Consider the following 24985-nt stretch of genomic DNA (forward strand, 5'->3'; position numbering starts at 1 on the left):
TGAATAATGATATCAAAAAACTGTGTTAAAGGCGCTATTATATATGTAAATAATTGTTGTCAAATGTTTCTATTGGACCATTTCCATTTTATATAACTTGTGGCGCAAGTTTCTAAAAAATACACATTTCAAAGTGTTCATATTTAAATTATTCAGTTAACAAGAATGATTTAGCGAAGTTCGGATAGACAATAGGTTTAGAGTTTTCTATTTTTTAAAGCTTTTTAAGCAGCTATTCTTCTGTTCCACGACCGTCCCTCCCTCATATGCCACATGTAACTACGGTCGGGCCAGAAACCAATTTACAGGTCTGTTCAATTTAACATTGAACTCAATAAATGACAAGGTAAAATAAATGCCAAGATCACCCAACAACCAAGCCTCGGAGGTGATGCAGCATGCCTTTCTCTCCCTGTACACACTATCCAACTAACTGCAAGGTAAGAGTAAGGTTATAATTCTTTTACTATGAGGTGCCATTAAAGATAGCTCAGTCTGGAGTAGTTGAGCCCGGAAACAATTCTGGGACAAATTTGCTCAGAAGTTTCTCTTAAATTAAAAAATAACCGAATAAAGAAGCCACCTATGAGTTAAAAAAATCCGTAGAGTCAAATAAAAAAAAATGTATGCACGGTCAAACACTGCCTTTTTTTTTTAAAAAAAAGCAAACAAGCTACAGTTCAGTTTATTAACTTCTGATAAAGCAGGACATAAAATGTGCTACTGAGGTTTATTAATAAATATAAACTGGCAGAGAAACTGGTTGATCAATACTAGCAGCTCATAAACATGCAGCATTGAGACTAAGCAGAAAATCGAGCTTACCTACAGCACCATTCAAGTTTTGGAAAATTTTGCTTTTGTGATCCAAAGTTATGTTGAGAGAAAGCTAGAAGGATATAGAGAAGGAAATTAATCCCAAAAGAACGTCAAGTACCATAATAATCCTGACAGGTTATTAAAAGTGCTTTTTATTGTGTGTAAAAGCACCTTACCATTATAAAACTATTAACACTAAGCAATTACATCTTCGGTAACCTTAAGATCTCATCATCTTCTCCTTATAATTTACTCACTCGCTTTAAAGGATCCACATAAACTTTGGTATAGAATAGTTGATCATCATCGTTATCTTGCAATTGCCATTTCGCGACAATGCGATTTATGGATGAAGCATATCCAATAATACCTGAAATAAAGTACAAGGATTGTAGGACAAAGTCTTCCACAAAAATATAAGTCATATAATCAAAACATTTCTTCAACAGTAAAAATAATTGAGTCTACAGCTTGGTTTGAATAAGAGAGAATCCACTTGGTGAAAAATGAGAATACCATTTTATTCTAATAAATGACTCACAATAAAAATTGTATGCAGAGGCTGCACATTTAAACCCATGTGTTCCCTTAATTTTGTGGCTGCATATAATGACATCACTATTCCCAGCCAAAATGGAGATGATTGGGTAATTCCCCCGTTAATCACTGCTGCTAGTGACTGGGATCGATTTTACGCACATCATTTGGATGCAACTATCCTCCACTGACTGCGTTTCGCTGGAGAAATTAGCCTACTTTTATTGGGAGACTTTAATAGAAGAAGCATATGCAATAATACCTGAAAGAAAACGTACAAGGATTGTAGTACAAAGTCATCCACAGTTTTGGCCGTGAATTCTGTTTGCTGTATTTCGGAGAGTCTATTCTTAAATAGATTCTGTAGACTGTTTGCTGCAACGAGCTGTTTAAACAGACTCTGTTTGCTGAGTAAATAGAAGTTGTTTGCTGTAAATTACACTGCTTGCTGTGAGTCCTGCTTTAAGTCCCTCCCCGTCTCCAACTCATTGGCTAACGCAATGCAACTCACTGGTTGACACAGTCAATAGACACTTTGTTGTTGTTAGTAGTTTGTAGCTCCCTAATAGTTTAGTGGGTAAATGCAATCTGTTGTGTTCCTAACACAGATGAGACTGGACACAGGGAGGGTAAAGTAACAGTGACCTCAGTCTTTAATAAGACACTCCAGAGTGAGGAACAGACCTTAGGGGCTGGCTTATATACTGGGATCCCTTGGGACTTCAGGGGATGCACTCCCTGGTGGCGGAACATGGAAATGCATGCTTTACAGATACACAACACAATCTGTAGTGTAGTTACTCAGCTATGCAGATCACAAGATGCCAAGCTTCAAACCTTAACACGTGCTACATTTGCTGATCTCATTCAGGATAATATTTGGGACAGTACAATGGATTTTGGCCGTCAGCTTTTCTCAAATAGTAGCACGCTCGCCTTTGCGTCAGAAAGCTCTCTATTTCAGGAATTCAGCATATTAACTACATGTACATTCTTTAGCACAATCGGTTAGATTGCAATCTGGGGGCAGGAGTGTTTCAAACGTCATATAGCTAATAGGATATGTTACCACAACACACACACTCATTGTACGGATCAACAGTGACTGTAGAGGTTTGGTCATGGAATATCGACATCTAACCTGGCACACTGTAATGATTAGCTTTATTGCTGCAGACATAGCGTGCCGTCAGCTGTCTGCCACATTTACAGTGGCAAATTGTAAATTTCCCTGTCCAAGTGGGAAGTTAAGGCTACTGGCTTTCTGCTTTTCAAATACCTAGTTGTTTGTATTTATGATGGACACATTTTGATCAAGATGCGAAGAATGTTAGATTAATAAATGTCAGCATTTTGTCACTTTGCACTAACTGAAGTAAAAAGCACTGCACTGATAAGCAAAACAATCGGACAACTGGTTGTTGTTAAATATAATGAGATTGTATCACACTGTGTCTGGAGATCCCTTGGGCCATGAGATTTAAATAATACATATATACTTTAAATTGCTGACGTCACCATTTAATCTGGAATGTCTGCAACCACTTTTCTTTGGAAGTTTTGTGGGGGGTGGGGAGTGAGAGCTCACATTAAAGGCAGACCTCTTGGGAATCGTGCCAAAAATCTGAGATACAGTAGACACGCAGTTCTGTACTGAAAAATCATTCCAAAGGAAGGTGGAGGATTCGCAGGACCCTATGTGGTAACAGTAACTCCAGTCACCATCATAGGCAGTCCCTCGAAATCGGGGAAGACTTGCTTCCACTCTAAAAGTGAGTTCTCAGGTGACTGAACAGTCCAATATGGGAATTACAGTCTCTGTCACAGGTGGGACAGATGGTGGTTGAAGGAAAGGGTGGGTGGGGAGTCTGGTTTTCCGCACGCTCCTTCCGCTGCCCGCGCTTGCTTTCTGCATGCTCTCGTTGACGAGACTCGAGGTGCTCAGCATCCTCCGATGGAGCAAACACTGCTTACAATCTCCTTGGGTTTTCTTTGGCTTTATTTAGAATTAAAAGTCTGTTTCTCAGGCCTGCCTCCTCTTTTGCTGGATAGCCTTCAGATACCACTGTACAGATACAAAACCACATTTACGCTGTGTTACCCGCTTAAGATTCTGCTCTTCCCCAGTAGCCACAGAGTTCTCACTCTGGTGTGGAATCATTTCAAGTGCACACTGCATTCTGCAGTACAAAGTGTACAGTAACTATGGTTACCATTCTAATGACAGCTTGGAATAGAGATGCAAACATCTATATGACAAACATTGTAGGAGACTAGAAATTATCAGACAGATCCCATTTTCCTTGGAATAATGAGCAACATAATTTACAAGGCATAGTCAAATTGTGTAAATGGGAGCAGGAAATTATAAAGGAACACAGACAGCCTAAATATATGGTGGCATAGTTGTCATGTTATTAGACTAACAATCCACAGAATTGGAGTGCAAATCCCACCATGGCACCAAATTCAGTTTCATTTTTTGTTAAAAAGTAAATGTAAAACTGGTATCAGTTAAAGTCACCATGAAGCTGTCGGATCGCTGTAAAAACCCAAGTGATTTATTGATAGTTCTTCAGGGAAGGAGATCTGCCAACTAGCCTACATGTGACTGCAATCCCACGTCAGAGTGGTTCACTCTTAATCGCCGAGAAAGCCACTCAGCTGTATCAAAAATTCTACAAAATTCAGACTGCAGCAGTTCAAGGCGGCGGCCCACCGTTACCTACTCAGTGAGAATAGGGGTGGGCAATAGATGCCAGCCTTGCCAACGATGCCAGCGAATGAATAATTAAAGAGACTGAACTCCATCTGCCATCGTTTTTCCCAATGTGGGAACGTGTCTGGCCATCCACTGTGGAGCAGAGAAAGACAACTCTGATTTAGTTTTTTTTTTACTGTTGAGAGACCATGGGGCCAAGTTTCGGCCCAAGTTGCTCCTGTTTTTTTGGAGCAACTGGTGTAGAACGGAGTATCTTAGAAATTTGAATTCTCGGCATTTAGTTTGCTCCAGTTCTAGTCAGTTAGAACAGTTTCACTTTGGAACAGAATTTTTTTTTTCCAAAATGGGGTGTGACCGTCCACTTACGCCTGTTTTCAAAGTTTAGGCAGTGAAAACTTATTCCATTCTAAATTAGTTTGGAGTAAGTGAAGATTTTTGTACGTTCGAAAAAATCTTGTCTACACTTTAGAAAATCAGGCGTAGGTTACAAATCAGGCGTAGGGAATGGTTGGGGGGGGGGGGGTTTAAAGGGAAGTTTACAAACATTAAACACTTCAGTTTTACAAATAAAGAGCCATCAATAATAAATGATAAATACATCAATAAATCAACCAATAAATCAATCAAAAAAACTTAATAAAAAATAAATTAAAAAAAAAAATCAATAAAACAAACATTTTCTACTTACTGACTGCAGCACCGGGAGCCCTCCAACAGCGTGCTGGGACAGCCCCCCAGTCTGTCTCTGTCAGTGTCTCTATCTCTCTGTCTGTCTGTCTGTGTGTGTCTCTCACTCTCTGTCTGTCAGTGTCTGTGTTTCTGACAGCGAGGGGATGGGGAGAAGGGGGGTGGGAGGGGGAGAAGGGGGGAGTGGGGGGTGGAGAGGGGGAGAAGGGAGAGAGGAGGAAGAGGGAGGGAAGGGAGAGAGGAGGGAGGGAGGGAGGGAAGGAGAGAGGAGGGAGGGAGGGAGGGAAGGAGAGAGGAGGGAGGGAGGGAAGGAGAGAGGAGGGAGGGAGGGAAGGAGAGAGGAGGGAGGGAGGGAAGGAGAGAGGAGGGAGGGAGGGAAGGAGAGAGGAGGGAGGGAGGGAGGGAGGGAAGGAGAGAGGAGGGAGGGAGGGAAGGAGAGAGGAGGGAGGGAGGGAAGGAGAGAGGAGGGAGGGAGGGAAGGAGAGAGGAGAGAGGAGGGAGGGAGGGAAGGAGAGAGGCGGGAGGGAGGGAAGGAGAGAGGCGGGAGGGAGGGAAGGAGAGAGGCGGGAGGGAGGGAAGGAGAGAGGAGGGAGGGAAGGGGAGGGGAGGGAAGGAGAAATGAGGGAGGGAGGGGGAAGGAAGAGAAGGAGGCTGAACGGCCAGGCCCAAGACTTCGGGCTGGATTTACAGATAGGTGGTGTCGGGTCTCCGGGGGGGGGGGGGGGGTGGGGAGTCGCGGAGGTCGGGGGGCGGGAAGCAGAGGTCGAGTCTGCGGGGGGGGGGGAGCGGGGGTCGGGTCGGGTGGGAGGGGTTCCTTAGCCACTCAGCTCCAGTGAGGCCATTCTGCCAGGCCTAGGGGCTGCGTGCTTCGGGCCCCTCCCACACAGTTTTGGGTGCCTGGAGCTACTGCACATGTGTGCCCACTGTAGCGCGCATGTGCAGAGGTCCTGGCACTGTTTTCAGCGCAGGGACCTGGCTCCGCCCCCCACAGCTCGTGCTGCGCCGCGCCCAGCTGCAGAGGATCTGCAGGGAGCCGGAGAATAGGTAAGTTTTTTTTAGGCGCACTTTGTGGCGCGAAAAACGGGCGTCCAGGTCGGCGCAGCCCGAAACTTGGGCCCCAGGAGCTGTGGCGGGGTAAAGGTTCTTGAGCACAAATAATTAAACGCCAGTCTACAGGCAGAAAAAGTAAACAAAAAGGCAAATTAAATATTGGCCTTGGTCCCAAGAGGTTTGGAGTAGAAGAGTGAGGAAGTGACGCTTCAGTTGTACAAAGCCTTGCTCTGATCCCATCTGCTGTACAGTTTTGGGCACTGAATCTCAGGGAGGATATATTGGCTTTGGTAGGGGCTACAGCGCAGATTCACCAGAATACCAGGGCTTAAAGGGTTACATTATGAAGAAAGGTTGCATAAAACTCGACTTGTAGTCCACTGAGTTTAGAAGGTTGAGGGGTGATCTAATTGAGGTCTTTACATTGAATAAAGGACTCAACAGGGTAGATACAGACTGTTTTCACTATTTGTTGCCAACGTTTGTGTTATGTATGAATAAAGAGTCTGACTAGATACTATGAGCTCAAAGTAAAGTGTGACCTTAGTCTTTTATTGCAGGTCTCCAGAGTGCCACTCCAACCTGTGAGGCCTCCTTAAGTACAGGTACTCCCAAGGGATTGTGGGATCCCTTGGGACTCCAGGGGATGAGCCCGCTGGTGGCTACACAAGGTATTTACAGGTTTACATATATAACAGTTTCCACTAAGCCGTGTGGTGGTCTGGAGGTCCGGCGCAGACCACTCACCGCCTTCTACATGGAAGAAACGCGCTTGCACGAAAATTTGAATGGGCCGCACAGCCAGTTAAAGGGACCGCACATGGAAAAAATATTAGAGGGAACACTGTTACTGCATCCGAGATAGTTGAAATGATTAAATTTTTGTAATTTTCTTTAAAAGGAAGTAAGACAGAGCAATTAATATAACTGTACCTTTAGGTTTCTCTGTCGAATTATTGAGCTGCTCAATAGCAGGGAGTTTAAAAAAAAAATTTGCATTTATATAGCACCTCCACATTCTCAATACGTTCTGAAGCACTTTATAACCAATGAATTAATTTTTGAAGTGCATACTGCTTTGCAGGCAAATACAGCCGTTAATTTACACAGACAGAACCAGATCAGTTTTTGATGGTGTTTGTTGAGGCTGGGATGTTGGTCAGGACATTGGGAGAACTTTCTGTTCTTCAAATAGTCCCATGGGATCTGTTGCATTCACCTCCTTATTTTATATTTGTTGGGGTAAAAAGACTATGTCTCTTCCTCAAGGTGGACTCCCGGATATAAGGAGTCGACACCTGCCCATATTCACGCCCGTGTTGTATAGCGACCATGGAATCACTCAGACCAAACCTCAGTTAACCATTGTTTATTTGAACATGCTCGGGAAATGTTCCGATGAACACTTCAAAAGTACAAGAGTTCTACAAGCATAGTTATCAGATTTTTCGATTTGTGCGACCCTCCTACAGAACCACCGATTGGCCTACTGCTCAGACTGGTTCTCCCCCACCTGTCTATCTCCCATGGTGTCACCCTTCTGGAATGTGTTCAACTTTGCCTCAGTTCCTCATGAGGTGTCAATTGACCTTGCTTCCCAGGGTATGCTATCCTTCTAGACTGTTGACTCTGCACTGCCCTTATTATTCAGTACGGAGTGTGTGTTTTCAGCTTCTATCAGTCTGTGCTAAGGGTCAATGCATTATTGGCTACTTATGATGGTTCATTAACCATCAAGCTTTGCAACATAGTGTGCTTTGCTGCTTCCCCTTTTTAAACCCCACTCAAGCAAGAGTATCAGAGTGCTTTACAAACATAAGTGAGTTTTACATAAAATTACAATCGCTATAAAGACAGAGGAACTTCCGATTCCTCAGAACCTCCTACAATTCAGTTCAGGTATCGGTTTTCCTCCCCTTACAATATTCATATTTATCTTCTTATCCGAAAGAAGGCATCTCCGACAATGCAGCACTCCCCCAGTACTGCAATAAAGTGCCTGGCTACATTATGTACACGAGACTGCAGCAGGACTTGAACCCACAACCTTTGGACTCTGAGGCTACCAACGGGGTCAAGTTGGCGCTTAGGGTTTATGTTCAATAGCTATTTTGAGTACACTCACAAAGACAACTGGCTATTTATATTCTAGATAACTAATTCCATGAATCTGAGAGTCCCTCAAATTGCAGGAAAGGCCATCCAGAACCACAAAGCTTCCAGAGATCTAAAGTTCCCAAGCCCATCAAATTTGGCTATACCTTTCATCTTTAATGCTTAGCTGAGCGTTTATTCTTAAAATTGTTCTCCATTTGGAAGGCGTGCAATCAATGCTGATCCACATTTGACCAGTGGAGTGCATTTAAAGAAGGACTGAGCCAACTTCTCATTAGTTCTACATGCATTACAAAATATGGCAAGGCCTTCCATCCCACAGGACCACTTGAAACTAACAACCCCCTTCCCTATCGTGGTCTGTAGGGTGAAGTGACAGACAGTGCTGGCACTGCAACCCATGACCACGGAGACTCACCGTCTGCGCCAAGAGGCTGCCAGAACCAACTAGCTGGACGATGCAGTATCTGATTAATTAAAGCCACTGGCAGAAATCAGAAATAGCAATCTATTTATTCAACTTCAGTCATTTAGAAAACTCCCCAAGCTTTGCTTGCCAACAAATGTAACTACAACAAAGCTTTATAAACAAAATTATATACACTTTTCTTTCACAAAAAATACCAAAGGGTTTTAAAATATGGACTAAAGAAAGAGTAAAAGTCTGCTGATGATAAAGGCAACATTAGCCTGGTATTTAAAAAAGGAGACTGGTGAGCATGTTTCTCGCTTTAGCATGTTTGCAGCAATATAAAGGAACGTTAACCCACAGACCGAGTGCCGTGATAGCAGCTATGACAGCAACAACTGCTATATCAATATAGTAATATTGGCGCATAAACACCAGCACACAGCAGTTGGGCCGAAAGGCCTGTATCTGTGTGAAAAATTCCATGTAATTCTATGCAGTGTACATGGTCCAGTTGGCCTCATAGCATTGCATGCCCTAATTTATCATGACAATTTTTTAATTCAGCCTGGAAAGAGTCCATGTTCTGCGTTTCGGGGATTTCCTAATCCCATTGGGTAAAACCATAAAGGGGGTGGTTTAATTAGGTCTGCAAAATCGATCTCCAAATATACAGTTACCGCATGCCTGCCCAGCCAAAGTTGTCCTACTGCTCAGCTTTACTCGTACGGAGCAGTGCCCCGTCACACCACTTGGAAGGAGGGATAAAAAAGAAGAAATGCTTCAATTGGTCAAATATCTAGGAGCCATATTTTTGGTGCTCCCACTAGTTGCAGGGCGGGGAAAGTAACGATTATCCTTCAGTAGAAAGAGGTGTGAAAGATCAAATCATAAGAAAAGCACACGGTGAGGGATGATTGGGGTGTGAAATATAACTTAGTCAAGGACCACAAAATGGGCGGCTGCCCACTACATATCCCGCCATGGGGAAAATAGTCCTCTGCACATTTATTTAAGTTAAAATTGAGAAAATACATTTCAAGTTGAAGCTCACAGGGAAGAGGGGAAACTGAACATTTACATTGCGGGGGGGGGGGGGGGGGGGGGGGGCGCAGAGAAAGGAAGGAAATATTTAAAGAAGAATATTTACATCACTTCTTCCCGCTGTCCCCTTCAGAAAAGCAACTAATGTTCACCTTGTTCATAAATTTGCTTCAAAACAAATATTAGCAATCTTTGTGGTGCAGATCAAGGCTCCACCCCCAAAACTAAAAGTCGGGTTAGGCCACGCCAAAATGAAGAAATCCACCAGGGAAACTTAGAACATTTTTTTTTGGCGTACTTGGGCCCCCAAAAAACGGGCGTAACTCCAATTGTTCCATTTGAAGCAATCGAGTCACTTGTAGCTGAAATCCTACAAGATGCGGAAGTATTTTTTCCCCTAAAGTCTTGCAGTCAACTGGAAGTATTCTTTTTGTTTAATGGAAGGCTGACCACTTCGGTCCTGACAACGTCTGAAATAACATAACACGTTTCTCACTTTACAGAAATTCTTACCTCCTGAATGAAGGAATCGCTTTCCACTGCGAACATTAGGATACTTGTCTGCAAGCCTGTTATCCGGCCAGATAAGCCCTTCAGCAGCAAATACCACCTTGTGATTGAACTGCTGGAACTTGTTCAGTAGCTCTTCAGGACCACCGGCAAAGAGAACATCATAACTGCAAAACAACATGGAAGGAATATACATGAATATTCCAGAGTGTAACACATTTATGGTTTTTATGTCTTCCCCATGTCTTATGACTGTCACCGCTAAACAGGACTCAGGAGTATAATGTGGGAAGATATGAGGTTATTCACTTTGGTAGGAAAAATAGAAAAGCAAAATATTATTTAAATGGAGAGAGACTACAAAATGCTGCAGTACAGAAGGACCTTGGGGTCCTTATGCATGAAACACAAAATGTTAGCATAAAGGTACAGCAAGTGATCTGGAAGGCCAATGGAATGTTGGCCTTTATTGCAATGGGGATAGAGTATAAAAGTAGGGAAGTCCTGCTACAACTGTACAGGGTATTGGTGAGGCCACACCTGGAGTACTGAGCAAGCTCGAGGGGCCGAATGGCCTAATCCTGCTCCTAGTTCTTATGTTCTTTGTAGCAAAAGCCACATAACTTCGTTCAAAATTGTATTCCCAAATTATAAGCATAAAGATTAAAAAGCTGAAATGTTCCCTGCATATTTGTTTAATTTGAAAATGAGAAAATAAACTTCAAGTTAAAGCTCAGATACATGCGATGGGGGAAAACTAAACATTTACCGTTTATTCAGGGAGGTTGAATTTTGTGAAGCTTGTCTTCCTTGAACTGACAAACTAAAAGATCGCTGTAAAAGGTAAAATGAAACAGGGATGCAGGTGCAATGTCCCGAAACCAGACTTCTGAAAACCGGAATTGTCAGAAAACCGGACATTTCGGCGGGCCGAAATACGGCAAAACCCAAAACCCGGCACTGATTTGGTCTCGAGGATTCCGGATTTCAGACGTTGTATCTGTGCTTCTATTGAGCACTAATAGTTGCTAGTTCAGTCTGCTGAAAGCACAATGCCTAAACAGAGCACTGAACATCCTAAATATGGTTTGTAAGAACATTCTTGCATGTCCCTTTTCCTACTGGCTACTACATTGTAGTCTCATCATTTCAGACAACAATTGCTTCTTCCTTCATGCAGGGAAGTGGAACTGTCCTGGTCACTCTCTGCTCCACATTCCCCATCATAGAGGAGGACAAAGGTGTGCTCCGTGGGTCAGGACTGATCCAGTTAATTCTCCTGTATGGTCACGAGGGGCAGTAATTTGCGGCCGCTATGGGCACGTACGAGGTTGTCCGCATCCTAAGGGCCGTGCGTGTTCTGGGTTTTTGCGCAGGAAGCGTGTGCGCAAGAAACCCGGAACTTGCGATCGGTCAAGAATCTTCTTGCCCCTTTGTGTCACAGTGCCAGCCGTGGCTCAGTGGGCAGCACACTCGAACCCACAACCCCCTGACTCAGAGGCAAGTCCCACTCCAGAGACTGGAGCACAAAAATCTAGTGCAGTGCTGAGGGAGTGCTGCATTGTCGGAGGTGACATCTTTCGGATGAGACGTTAAACCGAGACCCCGTCTGCGCTCACAGGTGGATGTAAAAGATCCCATGGCACTATTTCTAAGAGCAAGGGAGTTTTCCTGATGTTCTGGCCAATACTTCTCTCTCAATCAACATAACAAAACAGATTATCTGGTAATTATCACATTGCTGTTTCTGGGAGCTTGCTGTGCACAAATTGGCTGCCGCGTTTCCCACATTACAACAGTGACTGCACGCCAAAACTACTTCATTGGATGTAAAGCGCTTTGAGATGCCCGGTTGTCGTGAAAGGCGCTATATAAATCCAGTCTTTTTTTGGGGGGGGAAAGGTCAGAGAGTAACGATGTATACATGAACAAACCTGTGTACAGGCTCAACCATTGACAAGAATTAAACAACTGCTCAGGCTGCTGGGCTGAAGACAACTGTTTCTGTCATTCCAATGTAGACCTTCAGTACATAGATTATTGGCCCATCCAAAACTGGTGTCAGACACGCTGACACCACAGAGGGACAAAGGGTGGTGGTGAAGATGCAGTAGAGCTGGGTCTCATCGGTGTACCTGTCAAGCTAATCCCCATCTGTGGATTTTTTCTGCCAAGAAACAGTATATAGATGAGGCAAGGATTGAACCTTAGGGAATTCTCAGGGTAACAGGCAGGGTCTGGAAGAGAAGCTATTGCCAGAGTTAAGCAAGAGTGGAACCAAGCAAGGGTGGTCCCACTGAGCTGAACGGAGGAGATGTGTGGTCAACTGTGTCGCAGGTTGTAGCGAGGACGAGGAAGGTTAATGCAACCAGTCGCAGGAACAGACAATCCTGTTTGATAATTTGGTTAGGACCAAGTAAAAAAAACTCTAGCAGGATATAGACCTTCAGTACATAGATTATTTACATCTGTGATCTCACAGCTCATGTACTTGGCAGCAGGCATTTTCACACAAAGCTGAAAAGGTTTAAGGAGACAATATACTGCAGCAGTGAAATGCTCAGTGCCCCAAACTTAGCAGGATCAGATCATAATTCTTTATTTGTCTAGACTGATAATGCCTGCAGCATACGTGGTTGATTAAATGAGCCAATTTTTCTTTCAAATGTTCTCTATTATTACCATAAATTATTACAGGTAGCCCATTTTCATTCTTCCTGCCCTGAAAGCAGTGACTCATACTGTGGCATGGTTCCACAGCTGCTGGCAGGGCTCCAGTACTTCATTTAAGTCTCCATTTCATCAAATGTGAGCCTGGCCCAGAGGCAGTCCCTAATGCATGGTCGAAAGCCACAATCCAGAGCAGCAAATGCACTTGAAGGCCTCGCTCACAGACGGGCCACAAAATCACATTGATTGATCTTGAATCCTGCTTGCTACCTTTGCAACTTCTGTAGTATCAGCCGGAGCAGTTCAGGGAATCGAGTTGGTTCACACCTTCAACCGCCGCTGGCACAGCCCTGGTCGAGGTCGACCAGCATCTAATCCAGTCAGCGACGCACATGGAACAGAGTTGGCCTGTGGCCTGCACAACTATTACCTTGTTCCAGACTGTGAATATCCGCAGGCTTTGGATATAGACCCAGGGCTGTACATTTTTTAATAAGGTGCACTTTTCCCCTCCATGAAATTCAGCCAGATGTGTAGAAGCATTCTACACAGCCGGTAGGAGATGATGAAATAAATTGCTCCCTTTTTAGAGCTGAAGCAGTTGCAGGAATTCGACAGATTCACTGCAATGTATACAAAACATAGAGGCGCCAAATTTACTCCATATTTTTGACAAGTTTCGGTCTTAAAATCAGCATATTTGCAATTTTGCAGCTGGGTTCTGGGGTGGGACATGTTCCTGCTGGATTTCTGCCCCATAATGGCTGCGCTGTGGTAGATTCCAATCAAAATGCTCCTTGTTCCCTGCAGCAAAGAAAAGGATTTCTTGATATTGCCACAGATGATGCCTGTAAACTCTGGAGTCGTTACCACACCCCCTTGAGCTCAGAGCTTGCACATAGCAACATAGAAAATAGGTGCAGGAGTAGGCCATTCGGCTCTTCGAGCCTGCATCACCATTCAAATAAGATCATGGCTGATCATGCAACTTCAGTACCCCATTCCTGCTTTCTCTCCATACCCCTTGATCCCTTTAGCAGTGAGGGCCACATCTAACTCCCTTTTGAATATAACTAACGAACTGGCCTCAACAACTTTGTGGTAGAGAATTCCACAGATTCACAATTCTCTGGGTGAAAAAGTTTCTCCTCACCTCGGTCCTAAATGGCTTACTACTTATCTTTAGACTGTGACCCCTGGTTCTGGACTTTCCCAACATCGGGAACATTCTTCCCGCATCTAACTTGTCCAATCCCATCAGAATTTTATATGTTTCTATTAGATCCCCTCTCATTCTTCTAAATTCCACTGAATATAAGCCTAGTTGATCCAGTCTTTCTTCATATGTCAGTCCTGCCATCCCAGGAATCAGTCTGGTGAACCTTCGCTGCACTCCCTCAATAGCAAGAACGTCCTTCCTCAGATTAGGAGACCAAAACTGTACACAATATTCAAGGTCTGATGTTCCTTGAACATTCTTCTTTTCAGGCAAGTACCCGTGAGATCTGGGTCCCAAAACTGCAAGGTTTGAGCAGCCTTCTCCTCTGTCTCCACTGAAAGAGAGAGGTACATCCTAATTAACTCCCCAATCCTCCAGCGCTCTCATGCTCTGTGAATCACCCAATGCCACATCCTTAGTGTCGCAATCTAATTTCCCTCCCCAGGGTGAAAGTATCAAGCTGGTGCATGGGAGTGATGCAGGGGACAACATCGAGCAGGAGGAAGATCTTGCTCCCGAGACCCTTGTGCAGTCTCGTTTTCAAATTCCCCATCTGCCACATGATGATGCTCACTGTACAAGTTCAAGAGAAGTCGTCTTCTTCCCTCCTGCTCCACTCTTCCTTGTTATTGTGATGGTTTTGCAGAAAAGACTTGAATTTATATAGTGCCTTATACGACCACCAGACATCTCAGACATTTCAGCCAATGAAGTAGTTTTGGATGTAGTCACGGTTGTAATGTACGAAACACAGCAGCCATTTTGCGCACAGCAAATTCCCACAAACAGCAATGTGATAATGACCGGATAATCTGTTTTTTTGTTATGTTGATCGAGGGATAAATATTGGCCAGGACACCGGGGATAACTCCCCTGCTCTTCTTCGAAATAGTGCCGTGGGATCTTTTAATCCACTGGAGAGCAGATGGGGCCTTGGTTCAATGTCTCATCTGACAGTGCGGCGCTCCCTCGGCACTGCCCCTCCGACAGTGCGGCGCTCCCTCGGCACTGCCCCTCCGACAGTGCGGCGCTCCCTCGGCACTGCCCCTCCGACAGTGCGGCGCTCCCTCGGCACTGCCCCTCCGACAGTGCGGCGCTCCCTCGGCACTGCCCCTCCGACAGTGCGGCGCTCCCTCGGCACTGCCCCTCCGACAGTGCGGCGCTCCCGCGGCACTGCCCCTCCGACAGTGCGGCGCTCCCTCGGCACTGCCCCTCCGACAGTGCGGCGCTCCCTCGGCACTGCCCCTCCGACAGTGCGGCGCTCCCTCGGCACTGCCCCTCCGACAGTGCGGCGCTCCCGCGGCACTGCCCCTCCGACAGTGCGGCGCTCCCTCGGCACTGCCCCTCCGACAGTGCGGCGCTCCCTCGGCACTGCACTGCAGTGTCAGCCTAGTTTTTTTTGTGTTCAAGTCGCTGAAGAAAGACTTGAATCCACAACCTTCTAACTCAGAGGTTAGCGTGCTGCCCACTGAGCCACAGCTGACACTGAAACGGGAATAAGCTAAGAATGGGTGAGCAAAATTCTCTCAGGATTAAGACAGAGAATGGTGTGGAAGCTTCTGACCGTTTGCTGCTTCAGTCGGGATGCCATGCTGACTAGATTTGCATGCACTAACCAGCTAAGCAGCCTGCTCCTGAGGGGCAGGCAGCTCTCTAACATCTCGCATGCCTCTCTGGGCCCCTGTCTTACACGGGCATTGTGCACAAGTTTCTCCTGCAACAAGACTGAGAGAATTAGGTCAGGGCTATCAACTGAGGGATGTCTCCCTGGTAGCATCCGAGAGAAGGTGGCCATTGAACCCATTCTATTCCAACCCTTTGCTAGAGCAATGTAAAGCTGATCGCACTACTCTGCTCTTTCTCCATAGTCTGTATGATGCTCCATTTTTTATACACTTTTTCCTTAAAAGATGAATTGGTCTCTAATGTAACTCAGATCATGCCATACTTTAACTGCCTGCGTAAATACATGTCTATTAACCTCTTTCCTCGCTCTGTAAATTAAAGACTCATCATTAACTCTGCTGATTAAAATACTTGATAATTTTAACAAACTCAATTAAACGCCTTCTTCGCTACAGTGGAAACAATGATCATGTTCAAACTTCTGCACCATCTCTGAAGTGACTTATTGATCTCACAAAGGAGCATGCACTGGCCAAATGGTCACTGTCGGCCTGTGCATGAGTGGTATGCTGGGCTCTCCCACAGTACGGCCAGTTTACAGATAGACCTGCTGCACATTGTAACATTCTACAGGAAAGCATTCTGCTGAACGCGTGATTCCAGAGACCCAGGCTGCAACGCAAAAACTGTGCATTTCCAGCATTTTCTATTTAAAAAAGAAAAAAGTCCCTATAGATTTCAGAAACATTTGTTAATGTTCCTGTACAGCAGCCAATAACAAATGCTGTTCTGAAACTTGTATTAGAGACTCCAGCTGGTACTCAGATACCTATAGTTACATTTCCTTCTCTGCTTTTCCTGGTCTGTTACACTGAACAAGCATTGTATGAACATGGGTAATTAAACACTTCTTCCCACACACTCTCTTCTCTACATTTTTTAAATTAGGAGGAACGCCTGGAATATTGAACCCTGTGAGCAAACCTCAGACCTTCAGCATTTTAAAACGCAGACTTTCACCATAACTGGAACATTTGCCAGACATTTTAGGACAAGTTCAAGCTGTGATTCTGCCGACTCCTTCCGCCACAAACCGAAAGAATCACATCCACTTCTGTCAAGTACAAACAGTTTTCTGCAGGCACTCTTAAACAGTCAGAAAAGTACGTTATCTGCATATTTCAAAATCTAATCGGCACATCCAATTAAAAAGGGCATACAAAGTGGCCAAAACTAGTGGGAGGACAGAAGACTGAGAAGCTTTTAAAACCCAGCAAAGAACGACTAAAAAAATGATTAAGAAAGGGAAGATAGACTGTGAAAGTAAACTAGCACAAAATATAAAAACAGCAAGAGTTTCTATAGGTATATAAAAAGGTAAAGAGTGGCTAAAGTAAATGTTGGTCACTTAGAAGACGAGACGGAGGAATTAGTGATGGGGAACATGGAGATGGCAGAAACTCTGAACAACTATTTTGTATCAGTCTTTACAGTAGAGGATACTAACAATATTCCAACAGTGGATAGCCAAGGAGCTATGTGGGGGGGGGGGCGGAACTTAACACAATCACAATCACTAAGGAGGTGGTACTCAGTAAGATAATGGGACTAAAGGCAGATAAATCCCCTGGACCTGATGGCTTGCATCCTAGAGTCTTAAGAGAAGTAGCAGCAGGGATGGTGAATTCCTCGGATTCAGACTGATTCCTGGGATAGCAGGACTGACATATGAGGAGAGACTGCATCGACTGGGCCTGTATTCACTGGAGTTTAGAAGAATGAGAGGGGATCTCATAGAAATATATAAAATTCTGACGGGACTGGACAGGTTAGGTGCAGGAAGAATGTTCCCGATGTTGGTGAAGTCCAGAACCAGGGGACACAGTCTAAGGATAAGGGGTAAGCCATTTAGGACTGAGATGAGGTGAAACTTCTTCACTCAGAAAGTTGTTAACCTGTGGAATTCCCTGCCACAGAGAGTTGTTGATGCCAGTTCGTTGGATATATTCAAGAGGGAGTTAGATACGGCCCTTACAGCTAAAGGGATCAAGAGGTATGGAGAGAAAGCAGGAAAGGGGTACTGAGGTGAATGATCAGCCATGATATTATTGAACGGTGGTGCAGGCTCGAAGAGCCGAATGACCTATTCCTGCACCTATTTTCTATGTTTCTGGGGAGGTCCCAGCAGATTAGAAAACTGCAAATGTAACGCCCCTATTTAAAAATGGAGGCAGACAAAAAGCAGGAAACTATAGACCAGTTAGCCTAACATCTGTCGTTGGGAAAATGTTGGAGTCCATTATTAAAGAAGCAGTAACAGGACATTTGGAAAAGCAAAATTCGGTCAGGCAGAGTCAGCATGGATTTATGAAAGGGAAGTCATGTTTGACAAATTTGCTGGAGTTCTTCGAGGAAGTAACGAACAGGGTGGGATAAAGGGGAACCAGTGGATGTGGTGTATTTGGACTTTCAGAAGGCATTGACAAGCTGCCACATAAAAGGTTACGGCACAAGATAAAAGTTCACGGGGTTAGGGGTAATATATTAGCATGGATTGAGGACTGGCTAACTAACAGAAAACAGAGAGTCGGGATAAATAGTTCATTCTCTGGTTGGCAACCAGTAACTAGTGGGGTGCCGCAGGGATCAGTGCTGGGACCTCAACTATTTACAATCTATAGTAACGACTTGGAAGAAGGGACCGAGTGTAACGAAACCAAGTTTGGTGATGATACAAAGATGGGAGGAAATGCAATGTGTGAGGAGGACACAAAAAATCTGCAAAAGGACATAGAAACATAAAAACTAGGTGCAGGAGTAGGCCATTCAGCCCTTCGAGCCTGCACCGCCATTCAATAAGATCATGGCTGATATTTCTTTCAGTACCCCTTTCCTGCTTTTTCTCCATACCCCTTGATCACCTTAACCGTAAGGGCCATATCTAACTCCCTCTTGAATATATCCAATGAACTGGCATCAACAACTCTCTGTGGTAGGGAATTCCACAGGTCAACAACTCTGAGTGTTGAAGTTTCTCCTCATCAGTCCTAAATGGCCTACCCCTTATCCTAAGACTATGTCCCTTGGTTCTGGACTTCCCCAACATCGAGAACATTCTTCCCGCATCTAACCTGTCCAGTCCCGTCAGAATCATATATATTTCTATGAGATCCCCTCTCATCCTTCTTAACGCCAGTGAATAAAGGCCCAGTTGATCCAGTCTCTCCTTATATGACAGCCCAGCCATCCTTGGAATCAGTATGGTGAATCTTCGCTGCACTCCCTCAATATAGCAAGAACATCCTTCCTCAGACTAGGAAACCAAAACTGAACACAATATTCCAGGTGAGGCCTCACTAAGGCCCTGTACAACTGCAGTAAAACCTCCCTGCTCCTATATTCAAATCCCCTAGCTATGAAGGCCAACATACCATTTGCCTTCTTTACCGCCTGCTGTACCTGCGTGCCCACTTTGTGACTGATGAACCATGACACCCAGGTCTCGTTGCACCTCCCCTTTTTCTAGTCTGCCGCCTTTCAGATAATATTCTGCCTTTGTGTTTTTGCCCCCAAAATGGATAACCTCACATTTATCCACATTATACTGCATCTGCCATGTATTTGCCCACTCACCTAATCTGTCCAAGTCACCCTGCAGCCTCTTAGCGTCCCCCTCATAGCTCACACCGCCACCCAGTTTAGTGTCATATGCAAACTTGGAGATATTGCACTCTATTCCTTCATCTAAATCATTGATGTATATTGTAAAGAGCTGGGTCCCAGCACTGAGCCCTGCGGCACCCCACGAGTAAGTGCCTGCTATTCTGAAAAGGACCTGTTTATCCCGACTCTCTGCTTCCTGTCTGCCAACCAGTTCTCTATCCATGTCAGTACATTACCCGCAACACCATGTGCTTTGATTTTGTACACCAATCTCTTGTGCGGGACCTTGTCAAAAGCCTTTTTAAAGTCCAAATACACCACATCCACTGGTTCTCCCTTGTCCACTCTGCTAGTTACATCCTCAAAAAATTCCAGAAGATTCGTCAAGCATGATTTCCCTTTCATAAATCCATGCTGACTTGGTCCGATCCTGTCACCGCTTTCCAAATGCACTGCTATTTCATCCTTAGTGATTGATTCCAACATTTTCCCCACTACTGATGTCAGGCTAACTGGTCTATAATTACCCGCTTTCTCTCTCCCTCCTTTTTTAAAAAGTGGCGTTACATTAGCTATCCTCCAGTCCATAGGAACTGATCTAGAGTCGATAGATTGTTGGAAAATGATCACCAATGCATCCACTATTTCTAGGGCCACTTCCTTAAGTACTCTGGGATGCAGACCATCAGGCCCTGGGGATTTATCGGCCTTTAATCCCATCAATTTCGCTAACACAATTTCCCACCTAATAAGGATATCTTTCAGTTCCTCATTCTCACTAGACCCACTGTTCCCTCGTACATTCGGAAGATTATTTGTATCTTGCTTTGTGAAGACAGAACCGAAGTGTATTGGTTCAATTGATCTGCCATTCCTTTGTTTCCCATTATAAATTCACCTGAATCCGACTGCAAGGGACAGGCTAAGTGAGTGGGCAAAAATTTGGCAGGTGGAGTATAATGCTGGAAAGTGTGAGGTCATGCACTTTGGCAGAAAAAATCAAAGAGAAAATTATTATTTAAATGGAGAAAGATTGCAAAGTGCCACAGTACAGCGGGACCTGGAGGTACTTGTGCATGAAACGCAAAAGGATAGTATGCAGGTACAGCAAGTGATCAGGAAGGCCAATAGTATCTTGGCCTTTATTACAAAGGGGATGGAGTATAAAAGCAGGGAAGTCTTCCTACAGCTATATAAGGTATTGGTGAGGCCACACCTGGAATACTGTGTGCAGTTTTGTTTTCCGAAAGGATAAACCGTATGGGGTTGCTTTGGAGGCAGTTCAGAGAAGGTTCACTAGATTGATTCCAGGGATGAGGGGGTTGAATTATCAGGAAAGGTTGAGTAGGTTGGGCCTCTACTCATTGGAATTCAGAAGAATGAGAGGTGATCTTATCGAAATGTATAAGATTATGAGGGGGCTTGACAAGGTGGATGCAGAGAGGATGTTTCCACTGATGGGGGAGACTAGAACTAGGGGGCATAATCTTAGAATAAGGGGTCACCCATTTAAAACAGAGATGAGAAGGAATTTCTTCTCTCAAGAGAGTTGTAAGTCTGTGGAATTCACTGCTTCAGAGAGCTGTGGAAGCTGGGACATTGAATAAATTTAAGACAGAAATAGACAGTTTCTTAAATGATAAGGAGATAAGGGGTTATGGGGAGCAGGCAAGGAAGTGGAGCTGAGTCCATGATCGGTCAGCCATGATCTTATTGAATGGCGGAGCAGGCTCGAGGGACCATATGGCCTACTCTTGTTCCTATTTCTTATGTTCTTATGTTATCATCAGAAGACTTGGATAAAATCTGGTTACGGATACTGAGTCAGTGTGATTTTCCCAGAAGTCGCTATGGTAAATCAGTAAAGATGTTGCAGCTAGCAGCATCTCCTAAAATGGTAATTATTTGATAGGCGCACGTTCCATAAAATTCTTTGTCCCTCGCAACTGCCAGGACCTAGTTATAACCACAGGATTTTCAAGCAATCTCTGCCCAATGCTTATAGGACCAAACATCAGTAATTTTGTCGTTAAAACTAGAGTATTTGGAGCGGCTGCAGCAGAGAGGAAGCATCAGAGAAAAGCAACGGGAGACCGAGGCAGCGCGGATCTGAGCGGCGGCAAATTTATTCAATGTGGGAACTCCAGGACGCTTCCCGTGTCCTGGGCAACCACGTGTGCAGGAGGGGTCGTCGGCTGGAGGAGCTCGAGCTCCGGGTTTTGGAGATCGAGCAGCAGCTGGTGTCAATGTGGTGCCTCCGCGAGGCTGAGAGCTCCGTGGATAGCATGTTTCAGGAGGTGGTCACCCCGCAGCGCAAGGGTGTGCAGGCAGAGTGAGAATGGGTTACCACCAGACAAAAGAGGAGCAGGCAGATAGTGCAGGAGTTCCCCAAGTGCATCTTACTCTCCAACCAGTATTCTGAATACTGGTGAGGTCGATGGTTCATCTGGGGAATGCAGCCAGAGCCAAGTCCATAGCACCATGGGTATCTCAGTTGTGCAGGGAGGGGGCTGGGGGTGTTGGCGGAGGAAGAGAGGGAAAGCAATAGTGGTAGGAGATTCGATAGTTAGGGGAGCAGACAGGCGTTTCTGTGGCCACAGACATAATTCCAGGATGATATGTTGCCTCCCTGGTGCCAGGGTCAAGGATGTCACCGAGCGGCTGCAGAACATTGTAAGGGGGCGGCGGGTGAACAGTCAGAGGTCGTGGTCCTTACTGGTACCAACGACATAGGTAGAAAGAGGGATGAGGTCCTGCAGGCAGATTTTAGCGAGCTAGGAAAGAAATTTAAAAGCAGGAGTAATCTTTGGATTACTCCCAGTGCTATGCGCGAGTGATTATAGAGATAGGAGGATAGAGCAGATGAATGTGTGGCTGGAGAGATGGGGAGGGCTTGAGATCCCTGGGGCATTGGGGCCAGTTCTGGGGGAAGTGGGACCTGTACAAGCTGGACGGGTCGCACCTCAACAGAGCCGGGACCAATATCCTTGCCGGGGGGGGGGGGGGGGGAAGGGTTTAAACTAACTTGGCAGGGGGATGGGTACCAGGATATAGTATTAGAAAGGAGAAACAAAGGGGAACAATGGATTGAGAGAGATGGATAGCACTAAAGCAAGAAATAGTGAGGTATTAGGTGGGGTCAGACGAAGAGAACACACAGGATGGTCTAAGATAGATTTACAGTGTATGTATGTGAACGCTCGAAGCATAGTAAACAAGGTTGGTGAGCTTCAGGCGAGAAAGCCACTTGGGAATATGATGTTGTGGCAATAATGGAGACCGTGCTCAAAAAAAGGCATGACTGGGTGTTAAATATTCCTGAATTTAGGGTGTTCAGGAAAGACAGGGAAGTAAAGATAGGAGGCAGAGTGGCAGTATTTGTTAAGGAGAATGTTACAGTGCTGGAGAGAGAGGATGTCCTGGTGGGGTCAAGGACAGAATCTATATGGTTAGAGTTAAGAAACAATAGAGGTGCGATTCCACTACTAGATGTATTCTATAGGCCATCAACTAGTGGGAAAAATATCACGGAGCAAATTTACAGAGAGATGCAAGAACGATAGAGTAGTGATAATGGGGGACTTCAACTATCCTAATATAGACTGGAATAGTAATAGTGTAAAGGGCAGAGAGGGGGAAGAATTTCTGAAGTGTGTCCAGGAGAACTTTCTTGATCAGTATGTTTCCGGCCCGACGAGGGAGGAGGCATTGCTGGATCTGGTTCTGGGGAATGAGGTCAGTCAAGTGGAGCAAGTGTCAGTGGGGGAACATTTAGGGAACAGTGATCATAGTATCATAAGGTGCAATCTATAGTAAAAATATTTAATTGGAGAAAGGCAAATTTCAGTGGGTTGAGAACGGATCTGGCCCGGGTAAATTGGAATCAAAGATTGGCGGCAAAACTGTAATCGACCAATGGGCTGCCTTTAAAGAGGAAATAGTTCAGGTACAGACAAGGTACATTCCCACTATGGGGAAAGGTAGGCCAACTAAAGTCAGAGCTCCCTGGATGATGAAAGAGATAGAGAGTAAGATGAAACAGAGAAAGAACACGTATAACAGATGTCAGGTCGAGAATACTTCGAAGAATCAGGCTGAATATAGAAAGGTCAGAGAAGTGAAAAAGAAAATAATAGGGGCAAAGAGAGGGTATGAGAATAGAATGGCAGCTAACAAAGGGTTACCCAAAAGTCTTCTATAGGCATATAAATAGTAAACGGGCAGTAAGGGGAGGAGTGGGGCTAATTAGGGACCAAAATGACCTACACAGGAAGGGAAAGGGTACGGCTGAGGTACTAAATGAGGACTTTGCGTCTGTCATCACCAAGGAAGAAGGTGCTGCCATAGACATAGTGAAGGAGGAGGTAGAGGAGATACTGGAAGGTTTAAGAATTGATAAGGAGGAGGTACTAGAAAGGCTGGCTGTACTTAAAAGTAGATAAGTCACCAGAACCAGATGGGATGCATCCTAGGACGCTGAGGTAAGTGAAGGAAGATATTTCAGAGGTACTGGCCATAATCTTCCAATCCTCCTTAGAAAAGGGGGTGGTGTAGATGACTGGGGAATTGCAAATGTTACACCCTTATTCAAAAAAAGGGTGTAAGGATAAACCCAGCAACTACAGGCCGGTCAGTTTAACCTCGGGAGTGGGGAAACTTTTAGAAACAATAATCAGGGCCAAAATTAACAGTCACTTGGACAAGTGTGGATTAATTAAGGAAAGCCAGCATGGATTTGTTAAAGGCAAATCGTGTTTAATCAACTAGTTCGAGTTTTTTGATGAGGTAACAGAGAGGGTTGACGAGGGCAATGTGGTTGACGTGGTGTACATGGATTTCCAAAAGGTTTGAGACAAAGTGCCACATAATAGGTTTGCAGCAAAGTTGAAGCCCCTGGAATAAAAGGGACAATGGCAGCATGGATACGGAATTGGCTCAGTGACAGGAAACAGAGAGTAGTGGTGAACGGTTGTTTTTCGGACTGGAGGAGTGGTGTTCCCCAGGGGTCGGTACTGGGACCACTGCTTTTCTTGATATATATTAATGACTTGGATGTGGGTGTACAGGGCACAATTTGAAAATTTGTAGATGACACAAAACTTGGAAGTATAGTGAACAGTGAGGAGAATAGTGATAGACTTCAAGTGGACATAGACAGGCTGGTGGAATGGGCAGACATGTGGCAGATAAAATTTAATCCAGAAAAGTGCAACGCGATACAGTTTGGTAGAAGGAATTGGGAGCAGGAATAAGAGGAAATATAAACTAACGGTTATAATCCTAAAAGGGGTGCATGAACCGAAAACCTTGGGGCAGATGTGCACAAATTGTTGAAGATGGCAGGGCAGGTTGAGAAAGCAGTTAAAAATGCTTACGGGATACTGGACTTCATGAATAGAGACAGAGCACAAAAGCAAGGAAATTATGATGAACCTTTAAAAAACACTGGTTCGGCCTCATCTGGAGTATTGTGTCCAATTCTGGGCACTGCACTAGAGGAAAGATGTGAAGGCCTTAGAGAGGGTGCAGAAAAGATTTAACATAGAAACATAGAAATTTACAGCGCAGAAAGAGTACCATTTCAGCCCATCGTGTCCGCGCCGGCCGACAAAGAGCCGCACGGCCCTCGGTCAGCAGCCCTGAGGGTTACATATAAACCTATGAACAATGACGGAAAGGCAAAGAGCACCCAGCCCAACCAGTCCGCCTCACACAACTGCGACATCCGTTATACTGAAACATTCTACACGCCACCCCAACCGGAGCCATGTGAACTCCTGGGAGGGGCAAAAACCAGATAAAAACCCAGGCCAATTTAGGGAGAAAAAATCTGGGAAAATTCCTCTCCGACCCATCCAGCCGATCAAAACTAGTCCAGGAAATCACCCTGGCCGTATTCTATTCCCTGCAGTAC

The 24985-nt window shown here is 44.9% G+C and overlaps 1 protein-coding gene across 2 annotated transcripts in view; it reads right to left on the minus strand.

Moving 5' to 3' along the window:
• plod2 (procollagen-lysine, 2-oxoglutarate 5-dioxygenase 2) overlaps positions 1 to 24985 on the minus strand; it is a 181640-nt gene that overhangs the window by 79424 nt on the left and 77231 nt on the right. For both annotated transcript variants that reach the window (XM_070883673.1, XM_070883672.1), the window contains exons 4-6: positions 9897 to 10060; positions 1077 to 1189; positions 826 to 889 (exon numbers count right to left, since the gene is read on the minus strand). In XM_070883673.1, coding sequence (XP_070739774.1) covers positions 826 to 889; positions 1077 to 1189; positions 9897 to 10060 — 341 coding nt within the window. The remainder of the gene's footprint in view (positions 1 to 825; positions 890 to 1076; positions 1190 to 9896; positions 10061 to 24985) is intronic.

The sequence above is a fragment of the Pristiophorus japonicus genome, chromosome 6 (genome assembly GCF_044704955.1).
Source record: "Pristiophorus japonicus isolate sPriJap1 chromosome 6, sPriJap1.hap1, whole genome shotgun sequence".
In the NCBI taxonomy this organism is placed as follows: Eukaryota; Metazoa; Chordata; class Chondrichthyes; family Pristiophoridae; genus Pristiophorus; species Pristiophorus japonicus.